The sequence below is a fragment of the Eleutherodactylus coqui genome, chromosome 1 (genome assembly GCF_035609145.1).
Source record: "Eleutherodactylus coqui strain aEleCoq1 chromosome 1, aEleCoq1.hap1, whole genome shotgun sequence".
NCBI classification, from domain to species: domain Eukaryota; kingdom Metazoa; phylum Chordata; class Amphibia; order Anura; family Eleutherodactylidae; genus Eleutherodactylus; species Eleutherodactylus coqui.
The window spans coordinates 300692012-300717384 of NC_089837.1; the positions used below are offsets into that span (position 1 = coordinate 300692012).

Below are 25373 nucleotides of genomic sequence, written 5' to 3' on the forward strand. Positions count from 1 at the left end.
CAACTGAGACAATGTAATCGGCTATTATCAGCGGTCCCGAGCAGAGCACAGCGTGCAGTCCTGCTTATCAGCTTTTCTGCTGAACGGCGGATTTCATGCAGAACTGAAATCCATCATTCGGCAAAAAAGTGACCGATGGGCACACATTCACACCCAACAATTATTGCTCAAAATATGGCTTGGAGTGAATTTTGAGTGTTAATCGTTGTGTGTAAATGGGCCTTAGGTGATCCCTCCCTGGTATTTATCGAAATTCTACTACTCCCAACATGTGTGTGCCCTCTTATCCAGTCTTTGGTATTTAGTGCAAATTAAGTTCACCATGTTCGTGCCCTCTCATGTGATCATGTGTATATATTACATAGGTTGTTAGATGTGTTTCATTCAGCCTGAGGAAGGACCCTCTGAGGTTGGAAAGCTCGCTATACCATCAGGTATTTTTGTTAGCCATTAAAAGGTCTCATATCTACAATATTACGTGGTTTCTATGGCGCCTCACACAGGCGCAGACAGCTGCTCGAACGCGGTGCTTTTCAGCGTCACTATTTTCAAGTGGTGTCTGTCCTATTTTCGAGCATTTAACGCTCCTCATCAATGACGCGAAGCAGTAAATTGCAGCGCTTTCCACAGCGCACCTGTGAGGGAGGCCCTAGCTGTATATAGTATACATGATGGATGCGGGTGATGTCACACGGCAGACAGCCCATTTGTGTAGGGATAGTCGCGCATCCTCCCATCCGTTACTGTGATGGACGGTTGTTGTGACTGTGACTGGTTTTCTGCCATATGAAGCCCCTTCCTGAGTTGTGTGACAGAACTGTGATACAACGTCACTTAACGTGCAGCCTGGGTTTGGACCCCAGAGTCAGGGCAATATTGTAAAATCCCTTTCTAGTGTCTGCCCATAATCAAAATGGCCGCTCTGGGACTTCCGGGAGTCAGCTGTCTCCGCTGTGAATTGTCTCGCAGCGCTCCTACGTCACTGTATCCGTGCAGCCTGTTTATCTGTGGCCGGGATCGGGCAGGTTAGTGCTGTAGCTGTTCCCGGGGATACTCGGTGGCGCTGTTCGCTCACATGTCGCGCCCCATGACCAGTAATGGCCGCCGTCCTGATGCCGGATGTCCCTTTGTCTTGAGCCTCCGCAGTACCGGTAGTCTGACTCCCCGGAGCTGCTGAGGCTGCTTGGATTTGTATGCGTAGATTAGCTATGTAGTGTTGTGATCGTCGTCCGTGTAGTTCTTCCCCCGCCGTTAGGAGGCAGAGCGGTCACCGGTAACATATCACAGTGATGTAAAGAGCCCAGAGATGGGTTAACCCTTTACTTCCCGAGCATGTCTGCATGTGCTGCACAGGGCCTGCCTGTCCTTACAGGGGCGCAGCATGTAATGATGACCTACGGAGAACATACTGGTCCCTGTGTGGTGGCCAGAGTCATGTGATGTCATGTGGAGGAATGGCTGACATGAGTGCGCCTCTACTGGGAGTATCTGGTACTGCACTTGGGATCAGAAACAGCACGTCCAGAATACGCTTTGTCCAAAATATGCAGCATCTAGAAAGAGTTGTTCTGCTGTAAAACTGGGCATGCAGTTACATCTAAGACATACAAGTGATTAGAGTTAGGGGGGGGTTAGATGAACGGTCTTGTCACCGAAGGCCGGCTGCACATGGGTGGATTTGCTTTAAAGAATATAAAGCGGGCGCCCGCCTCTGGATTCTGCAGCAAATGCCGCCCATGGCATGTTATAGAAAAGTGGGTTTTCCTGCACACAAGCGGAAATCAACTGTGATTTTCCGCTCGCAGAGTAAAAGTCGCAGCACGCTCTATTTTAGTGCAGATTCCACACGGATGGCTTTCATTAAAGTCAATGGAAGCCGTCCGATCTGCAGCCCTTCCGCAATTGACGTTGCGGGAAGGTCATGGACTCTGAGTCATCGGCTTGCGACGACGTGGGAAAATCTGTACCGCCCATGTCCGATGGCTCGCTGTTAGGACCATCTGCAGTACAGAAAAAGGACTGGAACGCAGCGTCACCGGCCGGGCAGAGTCGGATTCCGCTGCGGGCTCCAGCATACAGAATCCGACCCGCTTGTGTGCAGCTGCCCTAGAAGTGGTTCCCTTGCTACTAGTGTGTAGAGACCTCTTTTTCCGCTTGTGTAGAGCTTGTTGACCACTAGACGCCTCTACGACACAGATATTTAACCAAGGTAACATAGTTTGAGAGGGGGCGCATTACTGGAATGCGAGAAGCTGGATAGTCGTATCGCCGAATTACCCACTAACAGACGTACTGACCAGACTGTTAGATGTTGGGACCAGTGAATGCGTGAGGTCATGCACAAAAGGCAAGATGCTCAAGACGCCCTTCACAGACCACCAGGAGAGAGGATTGTCTGATCATCCGACAAGCATGAGGAACTCCAAATGTTTCGTTGTCTGCCATCCATAGACAGGGGTGCCATCATTACAGGCCCCTGTGTCTGTCAAAACCATTTCCATGTGCTTAGATGAAGGACATTTGCTCTCACGACGCCCATTACTGCATTTGGCACCCACACAACATCGCCTCCGTTAGCCGTGGTGTTGTGAACACTGAGACGGGACTGCTATGGAGAGGAAATGTCTTGACTTCAGCGACGAATCGGGGTTTAGTGTTCACCTCAGGAGACCTAGGGGGCGAATGCATTAATCTTGCCCTTGCTGTGGAGCGACACACTGCTCCCACCGTTGGTGTGATGGTCTTGGGGTGTCATCACATATGACTGTCAGCCAGCCCTAGTAATGATACGATGGACAATGACAGCTCAGCGATATGTTCGGGACATCCTGCAGCCACATGTGTTCCTCTCATGGCGGCTTCCAAGATTTTCCAGAAGGATAATGCTGGGCCGCGCACAACAAGGGTGTCACAGGAATGTCTCCACAACATTGTCACACTTCTGTGGCTGCCCAGTCACCAGATTTATTACCAATAGAACATGTATGGGACCATTTGGGATGCCAACTTCAACAGCTTACGAGTTTACATGATCTAGAGGCTGTTACAGAAAATGTGGATCAATATGCAGCAGGATACTATACAGAGCCTGTATGCTTCCATGCCTGCCTATATCACATCTTGTATCCAAGCTAGAGGCGGTACAACAGGGTACTAGAGCCTCCATGCCCGCCTATATCACATCTTGTATCCAAGCTAGAGGCGGTACAACAGGGTACTAGAGCCTCCATGCCCGCCATATCACATCTTGTATCCAAGCTAGAGGCGGTACAGCAGGGTACTAGAGCCTCCATGCTCACCTGTATCACATCTTACATCCACGCTAGAGGAGGTACAACAGGGTCCTAGAGCCTCCATGCTCACCTGTATCACATTTTACATCCAAGCTAGAGGCAGTACAACAGGGTCCTAGAGCCTCCCTTCAAGTGTTCAGTTTTCCACAATAAATGATCCTTTTGCTCTGATATTGTAATCACTTACTTATATCAATGTTACAATCACACAGAGAAACGTTCATCCAATGCAGACAACTCCTTCTAGGGGAGGGATTGTTTATGGCAATGAGTGTATAATATAATTGTCATTGGAATGTCTCCACTTACAGGTGTCTCATCTTCTCTATGCAGCCAGTGCTGGATTATGGGAGCGACAAAAGGGTCATCTAGCACCTCCTGCAATCTGTTACAGCAGCGACTAAAGGCCCATTTACACGGGATGAATGTCAGGCAAACAATGCTTGACACTGGTCCCCACACATACTCGCTCTCGTGCTGCTGCACAGGAACTAGTATCGCTGGTTCACAGCAGAGCAGCTGGAGGAGATTTCACTCCTTGCTCTCCCCTGCCCCTCTCCATTCATTTAACATAGCAGTTGTTCAGTGCTGAGAGTTCAGTGTAAACAGCAGCCGATCTGCTCATCGTCCGTCGCTCATGCTGCATAAACGATGGATGATGAGTTGAACGATTATCGTTCAGTGTAAACAGCAGCTGTTCAGTACTAAACGGCCGCTGTGTTATGTCAATGGAGGGGGGGGGGGGGCGGCACCCCTCTTGACCCTGAGTACTTGTATTTGGAGCTGTATGGTAGATTTTTAAAGTGGGTAGGAAAAACAAAAGTAAAAGCCAGAAATGACTTGTCATTAATGGGTTAATACAAGCCCAAGATCAAATTAAGACAATGTAGCAGTTCAGTAAAGTTACTAGCAGAAGTAATTTAGATGAAAAAAATGAAAGTTGTTGTTACAAGGAAATCGAGTCCTTAAGAAGAGGTCTGCATGAACAAAATGTGAAAAGATGACGCGGGTAAACCAGGGACAGAACAGCCGAGTAGGGGGGATTTTCCATTTTGGGTGAAGCTCCCATTTGAATTTTGTGAGCACAGTCCTCTAGTACTTTTGTGTTGTACATGATGTAGTATTCAGGCTTCTGTGCTTCTTCTTGTAGGCTATTCACAATGTCTGGCTTTTTCGACACTTTACGCTGCTCAGAGTGCATAGACTGGGGAGAGAAGAGGAACACGATCGCATCCGTCGGAGCTGGGGTTCTGGTAAGTTCTGTACCTTTAGGTGCTACTTGTTTATTTAGAGCAAGGGTGTCATATGCATTTGAACCAAGGGCCACATCACCCTAAGGGCTTCCACTCACTTGCGTTTTTTTTAATACAAATGTCAGTGGGACTTACTAATATTAAAAACGCATTGCGCAAAAATCGCAAAGCACAAACTTGCAATGCGTTTTTAACATTAGAAAGTCCCATTGACATTCGTGTTAAAAAAGCACAGCGTTAAAAAAAATGCAAATGTGTGGGAGCCCTAAGGCTGGGTTCACACGGGGCGGAAATCACGCAGATTGTCCGCAGCGGGACCGCACGGTAATTCCATGAGATTTTGCAGCGGAAAGGCGCGGGTTTGAAGTGGTTTGTCCGCCTGTATTCTGCTGCAGGAATCTCCCCGTATAGAGGAGAGAGCCCGCCGTGGAAACAGCGGTACATTTGACATGGTATAGATTTGACCTTTGCGCGGCATGTCCATTTCAACGTGGCTTGCCAAAGAGGACTGTCCGCAGCGTGTGGATTAGATTTTTTGCAAATGTTGTCCACTTTGCTGCTTAGTCTCAGGCTTAAGATTGCAGGCGGAATTTCCGTGCAGCAATTCCACCCTGTCTGACCCCAGCCTTAGGGTACATTCAGACGACTGTATATCGGCCGGGTATTCACGCCGGCCGATATATGGAGTCTCTTTCTGCAGGGGGAGGAGGCTGGAAGAGCTGGGAGCAGTGCTCTGACCTCCTCTCCACCTCCCTGCACTATTTTCAATGAGGAGAGGCAGGATGGGGCGGAGCTAATTTCCAGAACTTAGCCCTGCCCCTGTCCCGCCTCCTCTCATTGCAAATAGTGCAGAGAGGCAGAGGGGGGGCGGGAGCTCAGAGCACTGCCCACGGCTCTTCCAGCCTCCTCCCCCTGCAGAGAGAGAGGCCGTATATCGGCCAGGGTGAATACCCTGCCGATATACGGTCGTCTGAATAAGCCCTTATGGTTGCTTTCAAAAGACTGATAGTATATTAAGTAAAACCATTGAAAAATAAAACTCGCCCTGCAAAAAAAACAAGCCTTCCAACAGCTACATCGGGGTATAAATAAGAAAATTCCATGCAGGAAAAAGTGTCATCCACGCTTGCTTGCAGAATAAAATGTATAATCTTCCTTTATTTAAGCATATTTAAAATTTGCCAGGTATACACATCTCTGGACCAGATGCGTATCGGCTGCACCACTGACGAAGGCTCTGTGCAGCCGATACGCGTCTGGTCCAGAGCCTTCGTCAGTGGTGCAGCCGATACGCGTCTGGTCCAGAGATGTGTATGCCTGGCAAATTTTAAATATGTTTAAATAAAGGAAGATTATACATTTTATTCTGCAAGCAAGCGTGGATGACACTTTTTCCTGCATGGAATTTTCTGCTGTTTAAGCCCAGGACCGGGGGCAGGTGAACCCGTTTGAGCAAGCAGTGGATCGTGAGACATATGAAGTGAGCAAGCTGACAGCACAGCACACTATTGTCAAGTGTCTTTTTCTTTGGTATAAATAAGAGTTATGATTTTATGCAAGTGGGGAGGAAAAAGGAAAGCGCCGCATTCTTAAGTGCTTCAACACCTGGTATATCCTGTGGATCTGCCATACATGTGTAAGATGGGACTATACTTTTTAGGCTAGGTTCACACAGGGCGGATTTGCCGCGGTTCTGCCGCAGCAGATCCGCCTGCGGCAAAACCTCCCGCGGCCGCTAATCTCGGGATTAGCCAGCCATGTGGACGAGGTTTCTAAGAAACCTCGTCCACACGGGACGGCTAATCCGCTGCGGTAAATCCGGTTGAAGCTGCGGCGGCCGCAGCTGCGGTTTCAAAAGCAGCAGCATGTCTGTTTACATTCGGATTTTTGTTTATTTATGTTACGGCCGCGCTCTCCTCTATGGGAGAGCCAGCCGCAACGGAAAAGCATGCTGCCGGGCCGCTTCAAAGCCGCCACGGCTTAAACCGCGGCGGTTCTCCCGGCGGAAATCTTGTGGTTTTTGCTGTGGCCAAACCGCAAGATTTCCGACGGGAATACGGCAAGTGTGAACCCAGCCTTAAGGGAACCCGTCGGCATTATGTAAAACTGCCCATAGCAACGTGGAAGCTGTTTTTCCATATCTGCTGCATGTATAAGTAATGGCGGGGATATACCTTAAAAAATGTGTGCTTTAAAAGTTTCTGCACCATATGCTGAGACACAGCGGTCCGATGGGTGGATGCAGTCTCATGAAGTTGGCAGCCAGCGCACTCGCACATGACAAGGCCAAGTGTTCACAGGACTTAAATCTCATGCATGCACTGTAAGATTGCAGAACGGCGGAGCGCAAGATTTTGCTTGTCCTGAGGAGATTCCGACCTGTCATTTGCGCATGCGCAGGCCCTCAATCTTTATCCGTTGTTTTTAGAGATTGATACTTTTTTACATATGTAATATTAATTTGAACATGGCTTGGTTAGTTTTTCACAGGTTGGTGGATCATCATTGATGCCGCGGTTAAATACCCTAAGGAAACAGAGCTGAACCACGCATACCATGCCTGCGGTGTTATCGCTACTGTAGCGTTTTTAATGTAAGTGACCACTTTTTTTCTTAAAGGGCCACTCCAGTGGTTTTCATATCTGTATTTTTTTTATTCATGATGCAGCTAGCCCCTAGTATATGTAAGGCCTCATGTCCACAAGCGTAAGCGTAAAACGCTGCGTGTAATTAGCTGTCTTTTCCTGCGTATTGAATCTTTTTCCCTGTGTATGCATGTGTTTTTGTGTGCGTATGCCTGCATATGTACTGCGTATGCACCACGTTTTAATACACTCGCAAAAAAAAAATTCTTCCTGCCTTTTTTTTTTTCACGTTTTTGCGTGTATTCTAGTAACATGCATTTCACACACAGTGCTTGTGCAAGCGTTTGCACTGTGTATTCACATGCATCATTGGTCTGTCAGGGAAGTCTGGGAATGGGAATAGTTTGTGAACCTTTTGCACGGAACCTGTATAAAACAAGCGAGGAACGATAAAGCGCACAAATTATTATTCGTTAGCCATATCTACATTGAACGATTGCTGAATCATGCAAAAACGAACAATTAGAACGATAATCATTCGTGTAAAAGGGCCCTCACTTATATTTCCAGGAGGAAAGCACAATGTAGTATTCTAAGTAGAGCTGCTCAGGAATTGTTTCACAAGCAATAGACATCTTTACCAAAACAGACGTGTCGGAGAGGTGACAGACGCTGTTTGCAGAACTCATTCATTTAAAGTCCAGTGCATAAAGTTAGTAATTTCATATATTTTATTTTGTAGGATAAATGCCGTGTCCAATGGCCAGGTTCGTGGTGACAGTTACAGTGAGGGATGTATGGGACAAACAGGTAATAAAACGGACTCTACATGTTGTCTTTCACTGTGATGGCTTATTATGTGTATATGTTTTGCTGCATAACACTTTTCAGCAAATGTGATTGCTTTCTTTGCCTTCGGATACACTCCTGTATCTAGCACCAAAGACATGTGAAACCTGAGCCTATGTCATTCTGTGCACTAAATATACACAGGAAGGGGTTAAATGTACATGCACTGTACTGTGGAGAAAGCCATAGTATATGGCAGCACTGAGACATGTGTGCAAGCAGCTGAGAAATGAGGTTTCGGGATTTGATTGGGAAACCTGATGTGACCTTTCTTTTAGATGTGTTTTTCCGTTTTCATTTTTCTAGGTGCTCGAATTTGGCTTTTCCTGGGCTTCATGTTGGCCTTTGGCTCTTTGATTGCTTCCATGTGGATATTGTTTGGTGGTTATGTGTCCCAAGGTAAGTATGCTCAAAACCATAGATTATTGTGCTGGCGAGCCACCCCTCACTTTCATAGTGCGCATCGAACCGCAGAAAATACGCATGGTACATACATCCAGCAATTCCATGCAGATGTTTTCTTGTCGGTAGAAATTCTGCTAATGTCTAGACTACAGACACCTGTCTTTGTTTATGAGTGTTGGATGCAGCTAAACTCTCACACCCAACCTTTTTTCCAGCTCCCATAGGAATCTATGGAAACTGCTGCACAGCACGCGCCAAAGATACCTGCACGAACACACTAGTGTGAATTAATAATATTCCTCTGGATGTTTCTGTTGTAGGATTATCACTTGAGAAAGGTTTCACTGTAGTCCTACCCTTAAGGTACCCATAAACCTTCAGTGGCTTATTTCCAGGGGGGACAAAAGACTTGGGTGTTGAAAATCCTTGTGCCGATCCTTCCTTCCCATTTGTTAGGGTTAAAATCCGGAGGCGCCCATACACATGCAAGAGTGATCCAGTCCTGCCACAATCTGTGGATTCGGGTGCCTTCTGTCTATGTGCTCTGACGTTAAGATTATTTTAGAATAGTTGGAACAATGTAAATTGTGTTGTTTTCTTGCAGATGTTAAGATAGTGTATCCGGGGATAGCTGTGTTTTTTCAAAATGCGTTTATATTTTTTGGGTAAGTAAACATGCTTTTTACTGTCAGTAGAATCTGCATGTGGTACAGCCGTGAATCTGGAAATAATCTACAATAGAGCATGCTGCATGTTTCTTCTGTAGCTCAAGTACGGGAATTTATGAAACCCCATTCACATGCCCTTCTGTAGCAAATAATCTGCAGCTAATTTACTTGTGTACATTAATTTATACTATCAAAAACCTAAATTTTCCAGATAAAGTGAAGACAATTGTTTCTAAAAGCCCTGGAATTCTGAGATAATAGACCATTCCCAATTTAGGACCACTTTCATAAGATAGAACCTATCTGCCCAACACCGCCTGCTGTGTTGATCCAGAGGAAGACAAAAAACCCAATGAGGTAGAAGCCAATTTTCCTCCTTTTTAAAAGCAAAAAAAAATCCTTCCCAAGTCCAAATCTTGCAATTCATCTATGTTGATAAAGAAACCTTTTAACTAGACGCAGAGGGTGCCCCTTTGTTACAGTCACAGTCCTGGGTATAACTATTGTCCCCTGATATATCTAGACATAGTTATTAGGTCGCCCCTCAGGCGTATCTTTTTCTAAACTAAATAATCCCAATTTTGATACCCTCTCTGAGTATTTTTGTACGCCCATTCCATTTTTACTTTAGTTACCTGCTTAAGCTCTGATATGTCCTTCTTGACTACCGGTGCCCAAAACTGTACACGATATTCCATGTGTGGTTTGACCAGTGACTTGTAAAGAAAACAATGTTATCATGTGCCCATATACCTCTTTTGATGCCGGCCATGATCCTATTTGCCTTGGCAGCAGCTGCCTGACATTTGTTGCTCCAGTTGAGTTTACAGTTAACTAAAATCCCCAAGTCCTTTTCCATGTCAGTGTTACCCAGTGGTTTCCCATTTAGGGCTCCCACCCACTGGAGGTTTTTTCTCCACTGCGATGCGATTCTAAAGTTAAAGTCTCGCATCGCAGTGCGAGAAAAACGCAGGCAGATATCCCAAAATCGCTGTGATATCGCTGCGACATCGCCAGTCTTTTCAATGGAGCCAGCGGCAGCAGCGCTAGCCCCATTGAAAAGATATGGAGAATGCCGCGGACTTCTGCCACCGCTGTGACAGCTGTGGCAGGAGTTTACTTCATCCCCGCGGGGATGAAGGAATCCTCTGTCACAGCTGTGGCAGAAGTCCGCGGCATGCTATCCCATTGCTTTCAATGGGATCGGCACTGCTGCCGATCCCATTGAAAGCAGTGGTTTCTGACAAGCCCTGCAGAATGATTATCGGAGAAGGGCTTGAAATATAAGCCCTTCCCCGATAATCATAAAAAAGTGGTTAAAAAAATAATAAACAAAGTTACTCACCTCTCCTGCTGTCAGCCGCGTCCTCCGGCTGTCCAGCACTTTCAGCAGACGGGGATTTAAAAATCCCCGCCTCGTGAAAGTGCTGTGCGGATTGGCTGAGGGCTCAGCCAACAGCAGCTACTGCTTAGCTATTGGCTGAGCGCTCAGCCAATGACAGATAGCTCTTAGCTATTCATTCATGAATAGCTAAGATATTGCTATTCATGAATGAATAGCTAAGAGCTATCTGCCATTGGCTGAGCGCTCAGCCAAAAGCTAAGCAGTAGCTGCTATTGGCTGAGCCCTCAGCCAATCCGCACAGCCCTTTCAGGAGGCGGGGATTTTTAAATCCCTGTCTGCTGAAAGAGCTCAGTAGCAGTGCCAGGGGAGCCAGCCGGAGGACGCGGCTGACAGCAGGAGAGGTGAGTAACTTTTTTATTATTTTTTTATGATTATCGGGGAAGGGCTTATATTTCAAGCCCTTCTCCGATAATCATTCTGCAGGGCTTGTCAGAAACCACTGCTTTCAATGGGATCGGTCCCCGCGGGGATGAAGGAAACTCCTGTGGCAGAAGTCCGCGGCATTCTCCATATCTTTTCAATGGGGCTGCCGCTGGCCCCATTGAAAAGACTGTTGCAGCGATATCGCAGCGATTTTCTCGCTCTGCGAGAGTTTTCACTTACTCTCGCAGCGCAGTGGAGAAAAAAACGCTAGTGGGTGGGAGCCCTTAGTGTGTAATGGTGACCTGTATTTCCTCTGCTCATGTATATAGCTCTACATTTAGCAGTGTAAAACCTCATTTGCCACTTCTCTCCCCAAGCCCCTAACTTATACAGATTCATTTGCTACCGCATTCTGTCCTCTCTTGTATTAATTTCTTTACATAGTTTTGGATCATCTGCAAAATTGATATTTTACTGAACAATCCTTCTACCAGGTCATTAATAAATATATTAAAAAGAAAAAGGGGCCAAAACAGACCCCTGTAGTACCCTACTCTTATCGATTACCCAGAGTATATACCTTTAATAACAACCTTCTCCTGGGAATAAGTCTCTCTCTGGCTCCATCTTTGCTGCTTTTATCTGATTTTTACATAATTTTTTTCCCCTTTTTTATAGGTTTTTAGTGCTTCTTCACTGCCTTCTTATTTTAGTAGTTTGAACGCTTTCTTTTTGTTGCTTATTACCTCCATTACATCTTTATTGAGCCACATTGGTTTACTCCTATTCCTGTAAGGTGTGAACGGCTTCCTTATATTATGCAATGATTATGATTTGCTTTCTCCTTATTATTTGTCACAATGAATAATGGGCATCTTGAAAAGGGAGAGAGTAGCGTTTTTTGGCCTGGCATACTACAACAATATAGTTCTAACTTTTTATAATACTAACTTTCTTTTACAGGGGTCTGGTTTTCAAGTTTGGTCGGACTGAAGATTTATGGCAATAAAGAACACCTACAGATCACATCTCTGCATATTTTCTAATGCACATTCCCAGTAAACACATATATAAGACTCTCTTTTTAGAACCCAAACTCTTTGCTACTCATGAATGTTGAATAAATACTTGTTTTGCTGTTAATAACTATATACGAGTCTTTGCACTCTCTTGTCTTAAAGGAAATGGCCTCTGGTTTCTATGTGTTGATTTTGTAAGAAGAATAAAAGAAGCGTTTAATAAAAGCCGATACTTGTATGTCATTATGGTTTGAGATTTTATTATAAAAACGGGCTTCACTGAAGCAATTGCATACTTCCAGACAAAACTTAGAAACAACTCCATCCACTCAATTGAATCTTTCATACCCCTTTGTTTATTTAAACTTAAACCCTCTGAAGACCAGAGGGTATTTACCTCCATTTTTATTTGGTCTCTTGCCGCTTTAAAAAAAAAAAAAAAGTACTTTTTCATTTTTCGGTTGCTGGCCATATAAGGTCTTGTTTTCTACAGGACAAGTTGTATTTTATGTACATATCATCTATTGGAAAAACATTAAAAATATTCTAAGTAGGGTGTGTAACGGAGGCCACTAAGGCAGACCACAGAGTGGACTTATTCCCAGCCCCCCAGATGCTGCACCTGTGCATAATGCAGCCTAAGTTACACTACGATGTGGTATTCCACACCTCGCTGCCACCACTGAGCATTTTACTGCCAGGTAGGTCAGCCACCCAGGCTCTGCTCGCTGACTGGATATGGACCTTTCTGGTTTCCAGCAGCCCAAACACAAATACTACTTTGGATTGGAAAGGGTTAAAACTGTGGGTACACACACCACCCCAATTTCCCTGCTATCCGCAGACTCCTCCAGCTCTTATTGGGAAAGTGCATTGTGGTTTCCTTGGAATAGCTCAACAGAAACACCTAAAAATGACCTATCATAATTTTATTAGCAATTTTTTTTTATTAAATGTGATTGAGTGTTTCACATCGGGAAGATCACTTTTAATAATTCTATAAATATATGTATATAGCTATCTCTGTTATACAGTGCTATACAGAGGCATCCTATAACTGCATACAATGTGTATAGCACATGTTTCTAACACTATGCAGGACAGCTCTTCAAAGTCCGAGGCTTTTCTATATATGTATCTTACAGTATGCTCCATCAGAGCGCTGTCCTGCATATGTAATATGCAGAACAGCTTCTGACATTGGAGCTGCGCTGTCCTGCCTAGTGTTAGAATCATGTCAGATCTCGACTGATAGCTGAGCCATGCAGGGAAATCTGAGTGTCAGATGAGGCCCTGAAAGGGTTAAAGGCTCGTCCAGCTGCACGTCTAACCTTCCCTCACGTGACGTCATGGAGAGGCCGAAATTTTCCAGATGAAAACCTCATTAATCTATGAGCAAACACCAAACCTCACATATGGAAGATTGATCAGCAGGTATGCAATTGGGGGGTCAATGCATTGGGCTTGTGGTTGACTCCCAATTCTGAAAATATAACTGGTTTCGGGTCTTAGATTACTCATAATTCCAGGACGCTCCTTCGTGTGAATGTATGTTGCTTGAATAGGGTGAACAAAGGGGAAAGACTCATTTCAATGGCATCTCCTCCTTGTTAGTAATTATTAAGATGCATAGAAGCTAAAGAAATGTGAATGCCACATCAATGGCTATCATCAAAAAAAGCAGATTAAAAAAAAACTGTTCTGGTGCGACGTGAAGCCTTGTGAATATGCATTGAGTTTTGCTTGTCACAGGATGCACACCTGAGCCCCTAATGCATGACAGCATTCATTCCGGAGGGAAATGGTTGATAACCGAGAGCAATAGGCACGGGTGAACCTTGTGATATCCTACTTCATAACAGGGTGAAATGTAAAAAAAAAGTGCAATTGAACCCTTTTTGCTCCATTCACTTCCATGGGACTGAGGAAGAGCAATGCAGCACTTAGCTATCTCCATAGACTGTGAGTGTAACATTGGTCAGGTATGTGCACCCCTGTTCCATTCACTAGGAGGACTTGGGGTGCACAGTTTTACTGATCCCTGAGGGTCCCTGCAGTCATACCCCAAGCAATCCAACATTTATTACCTACCATATGGACAGGTAGTAAATGAGTTCAGTGGGATACCCCTTCAGGAGGGCCATCTGATGTGTATGGGGGCCTCCAGACTCTCCCTTGATAACGTGTCAGGGGATGGAAGTTGGATTTCTCCCTTCTCTGTCTGCTTCCTTAGTTGGCCGCTATCTAATGTGCATAACCAGCCTTAGTGTTCTTTGGAACAATGGGGGAACGTAGGTTAGGAATGAAAATCTGAATCATTTATTGAGTCTTTTTATTTCCGTTTACCTTAAAGCAGTCATCTGGAAACCTCCATAAGCTAACCTTGTACAGAATCTGCTACTGCTGGAATGTTTCTCTTCTGAGAAAGCCTGTCTGTGAATCCAGATCATGTCTTTGGTGGACTCTTCTCCCCAGATATACTATGTGAACACTTTATAGACTGATATTGGCATTCCTTTTTCACATTTTTGCAGTTTACTATTTGGACATCACTTGAAGGGATTGTCTGAGTTGTACCATCCTGGTACAACCCCTTATCCGTTACACAGCTAAATGTCTGACTATTGTCTATGTGTACAGCACCCCTCACTCTCCACCTCGCCATACCATGCACATCTCCAGCCCTTTACCTTCTGTATCCCCCCCATTACTTGTAGTATGTAAGCTCGTTGTAGCAGGACCCGCACCCCTATTGTTTCCATCAACTGATTACTATGTAACCGTGGTTCTGTAATGTTTGTCTTTCTGTATTCCCCCCTGTCTATGTAAGCGCTGCGGAATATGTTGGCGCTATACAAATAAAGATTATTATTTATTATCCATTGAGTAACATAATAAATTGTCATATGCTGACCTCTCCCTACTCCCGCTGTGTCTGGGTGTACACGGAGCTCTGTTATTTGCTGCAGCCCTGTGACGTCTTGTAAACTGTGTGGAATTGCAGCTGTAGACAGAGACTGGAGCGGGGGACCAACCACCAACACAGCCGGAGTGGGGAAAGTTGAGCATATGATAATTTGTAAAGTTGCTTTATGGGAAAGGTGTTGTATTAAGATGGTACAACTCAAACAACCCCTTTAACGAAGCAGCCATACATTGTGATGATTACATGAGTAGCATAAGCCTTCTGAAAGGGATTTTCCAGGACTTTAAGATTAGTAGCCTATCAATATTTGATTAGTGGGGCCTGTCTGCCCAGCGAGTTCAGTGAAGTAGCTGTAGAACTCTAGCAAAAGCACCACATCGCTTTCATTATTTTGCTGAAGCAAATCACTATACATACGATTATGGTTGTGCATGGTAATGCAGCTCCATCCCATTCAAGTAAAGACAACTCATTCCGCTGAGCTGTGGGAGTGCCAGGAGTCAAACCTAAGGATATGTCATCAATATTAAAGTGCTAGTAAACCCCTTTAATCATATGATTGAAATAATACACTCAATTCCAGGAGAAAGCCAGAGATGGAGAGAAACAAAACTGCAATGAAAATATAAAAAATCTAATATATTAGAATATAATTTTAAACATACTATGTATAGAAAAAAACTTTTATTATGATGGCAACTCAACTAAATAACGCCTTTTACATGAATGCCTTTCCTTTTGACTAGTAAACCCCACTAAAGTGCTACTTAAAGGGGGTTATCTCATAATTGTATTGGTGGCATACTTCAGGATAGGCTACCAATGTCTAATCAGTGGGGTGCATTGACAGAATCATCCTACCTGTCTCTTTTCCATAAAATAGGTGAGCAGAGCCTACAGCAGGTAAAGTAGCATTCTTGCCAGTACATTCAAGCACTAAGCGAGGATCACAACAGTTTACTCTCACTGATTGGATATTTGTGGCATATTCTAGTGATACGCCACCAATATCTATGATGACACAACTTCTTTAAAGGAACACAATTTAAAGTCATCAAATTACTAATGACCACTTGTCTGTGAGTATGTATGTTCTGGTGTGGGTGCTTCTCATGCTCCACCCCTGGTGACGTCATCACAGCTCCTACAGCATATATAAAACACAGAGCCTGACCGACAGAAGAACAACACTGTTAGGGCTCTTGGAAGGGAAGGACAAAAATAACAAAATGAGACTATAACTAAGCCGTTATTATCTCAGAGACAACTCAGTGGTCCTGACAGAAGACACCGACCTACCGCCACCACAGAGATCTGGTGGGCTAAAGGACTTACGGTGACGCCACTGCTGTGGAGGAGCCATTCTGCAGTTTGGTAGAAAGTACTGTATACTGGACAGCAGCTACCAGGGCCTGTGACAATGTCACATGACCAGGGGCTGATCACTGTATCTAGGAGTCTGCTGAACTGATGTCTGGAAATCAGTATGGATGTACCACAGCTGTGTCTGAATCAGGGTAGATGTAGTAGAGCTGTGTGTGAGAATCATGATGCATGTAGTAGAGCTGTGTGTGTAATGTGTGGGAATCAGGATGGATGTAGTAGAGCTGTGTGTAATGTGTGGGGTCAGGATGGATGTAGTAGAGATGTGTGTGTAATATGTGGGAATCAGGATAGATGAAGTAGAGCTGTGTGTGTGATGTGTTGGGATTATAATGGATGTACCATGTAGCAGAGCTGTGTGGCGCATTGCACCCCCAGAAACACTGGTACTATTTCTTAATGATTACTAGTCATCTAATAAGTGTGAGCTACACTTCATGCATTCAGGAACATTTTCCACCATATATTTGTCACAATTATGGGAAAATAATAATTACAGTGAGATTTGGTATTAACAGCACTTGTTATTGTGTTTACTAAACGTCTGTCTAAGGTTTCAGTCACACAAGCGTGTATCGGACGCCCTTTCATGGCCGGCCGATATACGCTGCCCATCTGATGCATTGGTTTACAATGCATCAGTTTAGATGGGCATTTTCCCGTGGCGTAAAAGTGCCTGGCCAGCAAAGATAGCCCATAAGGTGCGCATTTCAGCCAGGCACTTTTACGCTGGCCAGGAAAGATAGTTCAGGAACTATCTTCTGGCTTGAATATGACGGCAGCTCCCATAGACTCCTTTTGTAGCCTATGGTAGCTGCCGGAGAAGGGAGGTGGGAGGGAATTTAGCAGCATGCCTGCTAAACTCCCAACCCCTTCCCTCCTCCTCTCCGCCCCTTGCCGACTGTTTGCAATGGGAGGGGGTGGGACGTGGGGGGGTATTAGGTGCTAAGCTCCCGCCCCGCTCCGCCCTCTCCTATTGCTGGCAGCTGACAAGGGGCAGGAGCTTAGCACACTAGCTCCTGCCCTGTCTCACCCCCTCCCCTTGCCGAGATCCGGAGAGGGGGCGGAAAGGGGGAGGCAGTTTAGCAGAGCTAAACTGTCTCCTCCCACCTGACAGCATACCAGGCTTGGCGTATATGCGCCGGAACTGGGTCGTCTGAACAGGCGCACAAACTGCAGATTTGTGCACCAGTTCACGTGATTTTCAATTGCGCTGTAGCCGTGACACCGAAAATTGCTACACTCGTGTGAAAGAGCCCTAGTAGAGAGAATAGCAGTGGCACTGACTGTATCACTCCGCTGTTTGTGATTGGGGATTGGCCAGCTTTAATAATGTCACTGGTGCCAATAACATGACTATCTCTGTTGACGAGGTGAGAAGATGACTGGTGGCCTATCCCCAACCATACACGGCTGCATTCACTTCATGAGACAAACCATAGGTCTTTGCAGGTTGGCCCCTAAGAATATTTTCGCTGGTAAACCCAATTTAATCCATTACGAAACTTGTTAGTAATAAAAAATAAAAATGATTTGAATGGTTTCCATTCCATGTTCAAGCTGCTTTCGAACTACAGTCCCTATTGCCTTTACGTCACAGCTATTCTAGTAGTTGACACTATTAACAAGCCCTGACCACAAGGCACATAACATAGGCTGATATTTCCTGGTAAAACATTGTGATAAGATAGGCAGCTGTGGAATCATCTGTAGTCCTTGTTACATATGAGAGTCCACGTGGGGAAACTGCAGGAAAAAGATAGAAACAAGGTAGAATTGGCATGGCATGTATACACAAAACTAAACATATAGGAATAAAAACAAATGCCCTAAAACCAGTCATCCAGAAACCTTTAAAGGACTCTAGCATAAATATAGGGAGGCAAGGCTCAAGGATGCCAACCTTAAAAAAAGATGCTTTTCACCAAATACTAGAAGGCATCTCCATTCTCCAATCAAAATAGTAGTTGAGCATTTATCTGTCACTTTTTGGGCACTATTACACAAGTGCTAGCAGCAGCCGAGCCGATATACGTTCGTGTGAATGCAGCCTAAGAGTGTAATTTCTTAAGGGGTTGTACCGTATGAACAACCACTTCCTGTTATGCCAGGCATCTCTCTGTGCGTAGATTGCTGGCAGTCCTGTTTGAATTTGAGGATTGCTAATCCATGTTGTATGTAAATATTCTTAGGGCTATGGAGTTGGAGTCAGTTTGGGTGGAGTTAGAATTAAAGTTAGTAGAAATGTATTGACTTAAACTCTGGCTTCAAAATAAAAGTATGAAATATTATATATTGAATATTATTTCTTATGAATAGTTTACACTGAATAGATACTTTGATACAGTAGCAGCATCTTAGACGTCCTTTGGCTTTAGTGCCATTGATCCACATGTATCAGAGAACTCAGGCTTTTGTCAACGAGTTGATAACATTGACAGGATTCACATTCACTGGATCTTTTTTCTCAATCCCACTGTTCTTAGTATACTCTTGATACCATTGGACAAGAAAACCCAACAAGTTGGCAGTTTTTTAAAATATTTGCCCTGGCTAGTCACTTAGATCACTTGATTTTATGCTGCATTTTGGGATCACATGTCTAATTTTCATACAGGGAAGCTCCAATCATCTAAGGGAAGGTGTCTCTGATAAACTGGCCATTCAGTACATTAGGCTATTTTACTGCAGTAAATTTATTTTAACTAATTAATATTTATGAGCCATTTATGGAGTGTGGAAAAATATAGCGGTCAGAAGTTTGGCTTACCGACTGAACAGAAAAAACTATGTCTAAACAGACCTTTAGATAGACTTATTGAGGATGGGCCTTAGGAGTAAAAATTGAATGCTCTACAGCCCTACCTCTTGCTTTAACTTTTTGCGCTGAGTGAAGCCATAGACTAGAAATCCTACAAAGCCTGTTATATCTACCAGAAAAAGTAACACTACCGGTATTTGGAATACAATGTAATCTCCAGCTCCCATTGAGAACATAGCTTGTGGACTGTACAATGGATTTTAAGCTCACCCAAAAATCATCGTTCAGACGAAAAGTGCAAGATAGTAGCATTTACACGCAACAATTATCGCTCATTTGCGGTCATTTGAACGAATTTTGAGTGCTAATCGTTCAGTGTAAGTGGGCCTTTAGAAGCTCTTGTTGTCATGTGGAAAGTTGTGGAACAAGGGGTGTAAGTGGCTGCCAAGTAGGCACTATTCAATCAATATCCATCAGAGCCAATTTCTTAGGAAGGCAATGAACCTTCTCCGTATATTTTTGGTGTATGGGAGGAAACTGGAGTACCTGGAGTAAACCGTGCAAACATGGGTAAAACATACAAAGTCCATGCAGACATGGTCCTTGGTCAGTTGTGACCCCTGGGCAGCAAGGCAACAATGGTAACCACCGAGCCATGATGCTGCCCATACATGTATGCATCTTCCCATCAGTTTTCCCCCAGACATATTGTATACAGACAACATGCCTATTCTGAAACTTTGAACGTGACAAAATTTAAACAAAAGCAATAAGGGCACATTTACATCAGCGCTAGGAGGTTTCATTGTCCTGCTCCATTTGGGGAAACCCCAACCCCTCCCCCCTTTCCCCCCGGCCGAACATGTCAGTCCTATGGCAGAACTGAATGGCACCTATTGACTGTAATGGGGTAAGTGTAAGACAATTAAAATGGATAATTAAAACTACTTATTTTATATCTTACCTCCCAATATGGTCGATCATGAAAGAAATGCCATTCCTTGGGGGGCCTCAGTAGTTTACATTTAAGTAGAAGACCTGTATCAGTAGGAAGTGGAAAATGAATTGGTATTAGTTTCTAGAAAGTAAGTTTATAAATACTGTTGGTGACCAGAAAATGAACCAGATCTGCTTTTTGTGGATAGGTAGCATGGACCTCACCTTTTTCAGTGTGATGTGATCTACCTAAACTACGCTAGGCTAGAATTAGAAATCAGAAAATATATTTATCTCCATATTGGCATTCTAAATACCAGTTCAGAGATGTATCTACAAGTTTCCTAAATGACTGACTAAATATTCAATATTCCAAAGCTAGCCATGCATTATGGATTTCACTTGACTGTTTTCTGTACAGCTTAACATTTATGGTTGGTCTATGAAGGTTGTTGTCTTGGAATTCCATGCCAATTCAATGCAAACAAGCCAATGGATCTATGCCACGATATGTATCCTGGTTTATATACAGTACAGGGGTGTAGCTCAGGGGCCCAGGTGCAAAAGTACACACACACAGACACACACATACCATGCTGCGTACAACTGTAAAACAAATTTACATACATGATCTAGCCCCTTGGCATAGGATTTCCAAACATGACTCATTTTCTAGACTATGTGAAAATTTGTTTGTAGTCCCTCAGTCACTGTTCATGTTTTTTGTTGCAATTTTGAACCACAATTTAAAAAAAAAAACATAAAAACTACACGTCGTTTTAAAAAAATCACGTGTTTTTAAGAAACTGCATACACTATTAAAAACCACATGTGGATTTAAACAATGCATATGTTTGTTTTTTTTAAACCGCATGCAGGTTTTTTATTCGTCTTTTTAATTGTGTGTAAAGTGTGCAATCATATACAGGAGATACCCAGGTTATACCAGCATGGCCTATATAACTTATACCAGCTGTACATATATAATTATATACAGGAGATGCACAGGTTATACCAGCAAGCTTCATATCACTATATACAGGATGTATCCCTTATACCAGCTGTACATATATAATTATATATAGGAGATGCCCAGGTTATACCAGCATGCTCCATATCACTAAATGAAGGATGTATAACTTATACCAGCTGTACATATATAATTGTATACAGGAGATGCCCAGGTTATACCAGCATGGTCTATATCACTATATACAGGCTGTATAACTAATACAGTTGTATATTTATAATTATATACAGGAGATGCACGTTATACTAGCATGATCCATATCGCTATATACGGGATGTACACCTTATACATCTCCCTGTATATATTGATGGACTATGCTGGGGTATCTCCTGTATATAATTATATATGGACAGATAGTATAAATTACAGTATAACCTACACCAGCTGTACATATATAATTATATACAGAACATACCTAGGCTACACCAGCATGCTCCATATTGTCTCCCAAGCACTGCTGTGTGGGTCGGAGTCATCTCCCATCCTCCACAACCAGACACTGCCAGCTGCACCAATCACATGGCCAGCAGTGCCCTGGCAGATTGCAGTTGTGGCGAATCACAACTGCAGTCTCTCAGTGGTAGAAGGATCGTGTGCTGCGGGAGTCTGCAGTGTTTCATTGGCAGTTGCCCAGGTAATGGTCCCTCCCTTCTCTGAGCGCCACCCACAGCCCGGTTGCCCGCTAGATTAGGGTCGCAGAAGTGAAAAAATATTTGCTACACTGCACATCAGTATATGGTGGGGAGCCTGTAGGCCCGGCTAGCTAAGGGGCTGTGTCACAATTGCAACCCCTGTAAACCCTAGCAGTACGCCAATGATACAATATATAAAGCTAGATTAGTTGGAAACAGGCAACCCATAAAACGTAGCTAGGTAAACTTCATTTAACTGTGTACCCATTCCTTGACACTGTTTTACTGAATAGATCCTGAATATCTGAGCATAGTTATAGAATAGGCAGATCATGATTATTTTATCACATTATTACATAGTTGCCCTTTTTCAAATTCATATCTAAATGTTATTTCATGTTATTGGTTGTTATGTTTATGAAAGATTGCGATCCACTGCTTCGTGATTTATTCAAGCTAGTCTCATTACGAGTTACGTATATGTATATATGTATCTGGTATAAACCAGTTAGCTATTTGAAAGGGTTTTTTGCACTTCCATTTTCAGTGTTGAACTAAAGTTTCAACAAACTTTTAACAAAGTTTTGCATCTCTGCATAATACATCACCTACATGTAGTAACCCTGCACTAGAATAACGAAAAGTTGCTGATGCTCAGCATAAAGTGATATAAATCGCTCTTTTGGACAACTAGGGTCTCCAGCGTGTGACCACCTTCAGTTCACTTCAAAGGCAAATATAGCCAAACGTGCAGCCATATCATCTGCTCAGATAAGCCTTTCCTGCCTGAGTGACTACAAGAGATTGAATGGAAATGGTACTGACCTGTAAGAATTCCACCAGCGAGGCTTAGTGCCAGTGTTAGAAGGATACAGCCAGCACCAACCAGTGCTTGGGAGCTTAGTCTATGGAGAAAGAGTAGAAATCACCTTAAAACTATCTTTCTTGCCCATAGTAATCATTCACAGTGCAGCATTCGTTTTCAGGAGCAGAATGCAAAATGAAAGCTGCTCTGTGATTGGCTGCTATGAGCAAGGAAGACAGTTTTTCTTTATGACACTTGACATAAAGAAATAAATGAGCAACTTTTAAAAGCATCTTAAATAATCACTGTGAGCGGTTCATACCTTACAGAAAACAAAAGGGTTAGGAATAGGAGAAAACCAACGTATCTACATAAAGATGTAAAGGGGATAATGAATACCAAAGAGAAAACATTGAAACTATTAAAGCAAGAGGGCAGCGAGGAAGCACTAAAAAGCTATAGGGAAAGAAAAAGAAATTATGCACAATGTACATTCTTTTTAATATATTCATTAAGGACCTTGCAGAGGGATTGCACAGTCATTTAATATTTGCAGATAATACAAAACTATGCAAAGTAATTAACACAGAAGAGGACAGTATACGGTTGCAAATGGATCTGGATAAATTGGAGGTTTGGGCAGAAAAGTGGCAAATGAGGCTTAAGGGTGCCCACCCACTAGCGTTTTTTACTGCGAAATTCGCAGCGTTTTTTTTTTTCTGCAGGGGTCTTTGGGCTATGGGACATGCAAAGCTAAAATCGCGATCGCGCAAAATCGCGATATCACGATTTTTACATTACAAGTCCCATAGACCCCCTGCAGAAAAAAAAAACCTGCGAATTTCGCAGTGAAAAAAAACGCCAATGGGTGGGCACCCTAACACTGATAAATGTAATGTTATGCACATGAGAATACATGTCACTATTAAATGCTAAATAGTAAACCCCTGGGTAAAACTGACATGCATAAGGACTTGGGGATTTTAGTTAACTGTAAATGTAACTGAAGCAACCAGTGTCAGGGAGCTGCTGCTAAGGCAAAAAGAAAAAACAAGGTGATTGCGAGGTTTGGAATTGGGAAATTATTTTTTCTACTTAATGAGGAAAACTACTTTCCTCTGGATCAGTATTGTAAGACAATAAGCTGAACGGCATGGACATGTTTCTTTTTTTGGCCTTACATACTACATATCTGCAAAGGACACAGAGGGTCATCAGAGTGCTGGTCATGTGACCTGGAGGCCAGACATATAGGTCGCCTGCAGACGGCCGGGTCGGATCCCGCTGCAAGAATTCTCGCAGAGAGACCCGACCCGAGCCCCTGCAGAGACCAGTGCAGCTCTCACCTGCTCCCGCGGCTCCGGCTCTGTGATGTGCTGGCTGTTGCCCAGCCGGCACATGCGCAGAGCGGAGCCAGCGGCCGGGGAGTGACATTTCTGTGCGGGGCTCTGCGAGCCTCGCACAGATATACAGCGTGCCTCGATTTGTTTTCCATGCGGACAAATCACGGCTGTCTGCATAGGATTGCGTTTTCTAACGCAATCCTATGGCAGCTTCAATGGGCAAAAAATTCTGCGGGAAATCCCGCCACAGAATTTCTGCCCATTTGCAGGTGGCCTAAGTGCAGAATACACAGCCTGCAGGGGACAGCCTACAGAACAGGATTCTTCGCAGCAGAGACCAGTGATACTGTAATCAAATTCTCAAAAAAAATTCTAAACCCAGAGTGCTTCTTTAAGCTGGCCATATATATATAAGAAATAAGTCAGAAGAACCCACTGATTTGAATTTTTCCTTCATTCACACTGGCTGATTATTGTTATGGGAACAAACACAGTGTAATAATTGGTTTATGTAAACAAACATTAGAGATTATAGTCCAAATTTCATCATAGTGTCCTACAGTTTGAGGATAAATTACCACATCTCAAAAGTGTTTGAGATTAGAGATTAGATTTGGTGATTGCACTACACAATGATATACAATGATATAGGTGGTACCATCTTGAAATGTATTGTTTGTTTCACTATCAAAATCTCATTTGAGGCAGCAACAAAAATGTGCCCTACATGGAGACCACATCCACACAACTTTATAAACTACTGTGGATGCCACCTCATGGCATAAAAATACACACTGGATTCCTTTTCATAGAACATTTGTTAAATTACTAAGGGTTAGGAGAATTGCAGAGGGGAGTGGGGGGGGGGGGGGGGGGGGAGAGAGCTCCCCCCTGTTCCCCACTGCTAACCCCGCTCCACCACGCCGCCCCCCGAATCTTTTCACCTGAGTAGCTAGGTACTCGAAAATAGCGATGCTCGATTGCGAAATCGCCCTTAACGAGTACGTTCGCTCATCTCTACTAAGGGTCCATTTACGCAGAACAACTGTCGGGCAAACAATGCCCTAACCTCGTCCCTGTGCTGTCACACGGGAGCTAGCAGAGCAGGCTGGTTCACAGAGCGGCCAGCAGGGGGGTGGGGCAGTGCAGGAGATTTCTCTCCTCTCGCTCCCCCGCCCCTCTCCATTCACATAACACAGCCGACGTTCACTACTGAACGGCAGCTGTTTAAACTGCACGATGAGTGATAAGCTCATCGTCCTTCGTTTATGCAGCATAAAAGATGGACGATCAGATGCAATAAAATCACGCAATTTCCGCGCGATGTGAGAGTGAGTGAAAACGCAGACTTATGAAACCAATGATTTTCAATGGTTTCATTCCCATTTGCGATGTTTTCACTCATAATGTGGCATTAAAAACAAATCGCTGCAAGTCCAATCTTTACGCATTTTGCACTTTTTTTATCTCTCATGTTTCCCTATGGAGCCTTTTGCGCGATGCGTTTTTAAAGTTAGAAAGTCCTATCGTGAGAAAAGCGCACGAGAAACTTGCAAGCTGCTGCAATGTTTTTACAAAAGAAAGCATCGCTGATGCTCAGACATCTCATCAACTAGATTGCGATTTTGCCACAATTTTCTGGCGGCAATGTCGCGAATGCCAGTGTGAAGGAGCCCTTAGGGTGCCTGCACAGGTTGCAGCCAAGCTGCGGTGACCG

At 43.9% G+C, this 25373-nt stretch overlaps 2 protein-coding genes across 2 annotated transcripts in view; one reads left to right on the forward strand and one right to left on the reverse strand.

Moving 5' to 3' along the window:
• The first annotated feature begins 926 nt into the window (after positions 1–926).
• TMEM50A (transmembrane protein 50A) lies at positions 927–12083 on the forward strand. Its single transcript, XM_066574694.1, has 7 exons — positions 927–1025; positions 4444–4546; positions 7027–7139; positions 7874–7941; positions 8287–8379; positions 8990–9050; positions 11785–12083. Exons 2-7 carry the CDS (start codon positions 4454–4456, stop codon positions 11828–11830), a joined length of 474 nt encoding a protein of 157 aa, XP_066430791.1. The 5' UTR covers positions 927–1025; positions 4444–4453; the 3' UTR covers positions 11831–12083.
• Positions 12084–15435: 3352 nt separating this feature from the next.
• Positions 15436–25373, reverse strand: part of LOC136573390 (RH-like protein) — a 39866-nt gene continuing 29928 nt past the window's right edge. The window contains exons 8-10 of the mRNA XM_066574686.1: positions 22334–22413; positions 19875–19948; positions 15436–17895 (exon numbers count right to left, since the gene is read on the reverse strand). Coding sequence (XP_066430783.1) covers positions 17869–17895; positions 19875–19948; positions 22334–22413 — 181 coding nt within the window. The 3' untranslated portion in view covers positions 15436–17868. The remainder of the gene's footprint in view (positions 17896–19874; positions 19949–22333; positions 22414–25373) is intronic.

Coding starts and splice junctions, on each gene's coding strand:
- TMEM50A (XM_066574694.1), top strand. CDS start 4,454: ATGTCTGGCTTTTTCGACACTTTACGCTGCTCAGAGTGCATAGACTGG. Junction 4,547..7,026: donor CCGTCGGAGCTGGGGTTCTG/GTAAGTTCTGTA, acceptor TGGCTTGGTTAG/TTTTTCACAGGTTGGTGGAT. Junction 8,380..8,989: donor TGGTGGTTATGTGTCCCAAG/GTAAGTATGCTC, acceptor GTTTTCTTGCAG/ATGTTAAGATAGTGTATCCG.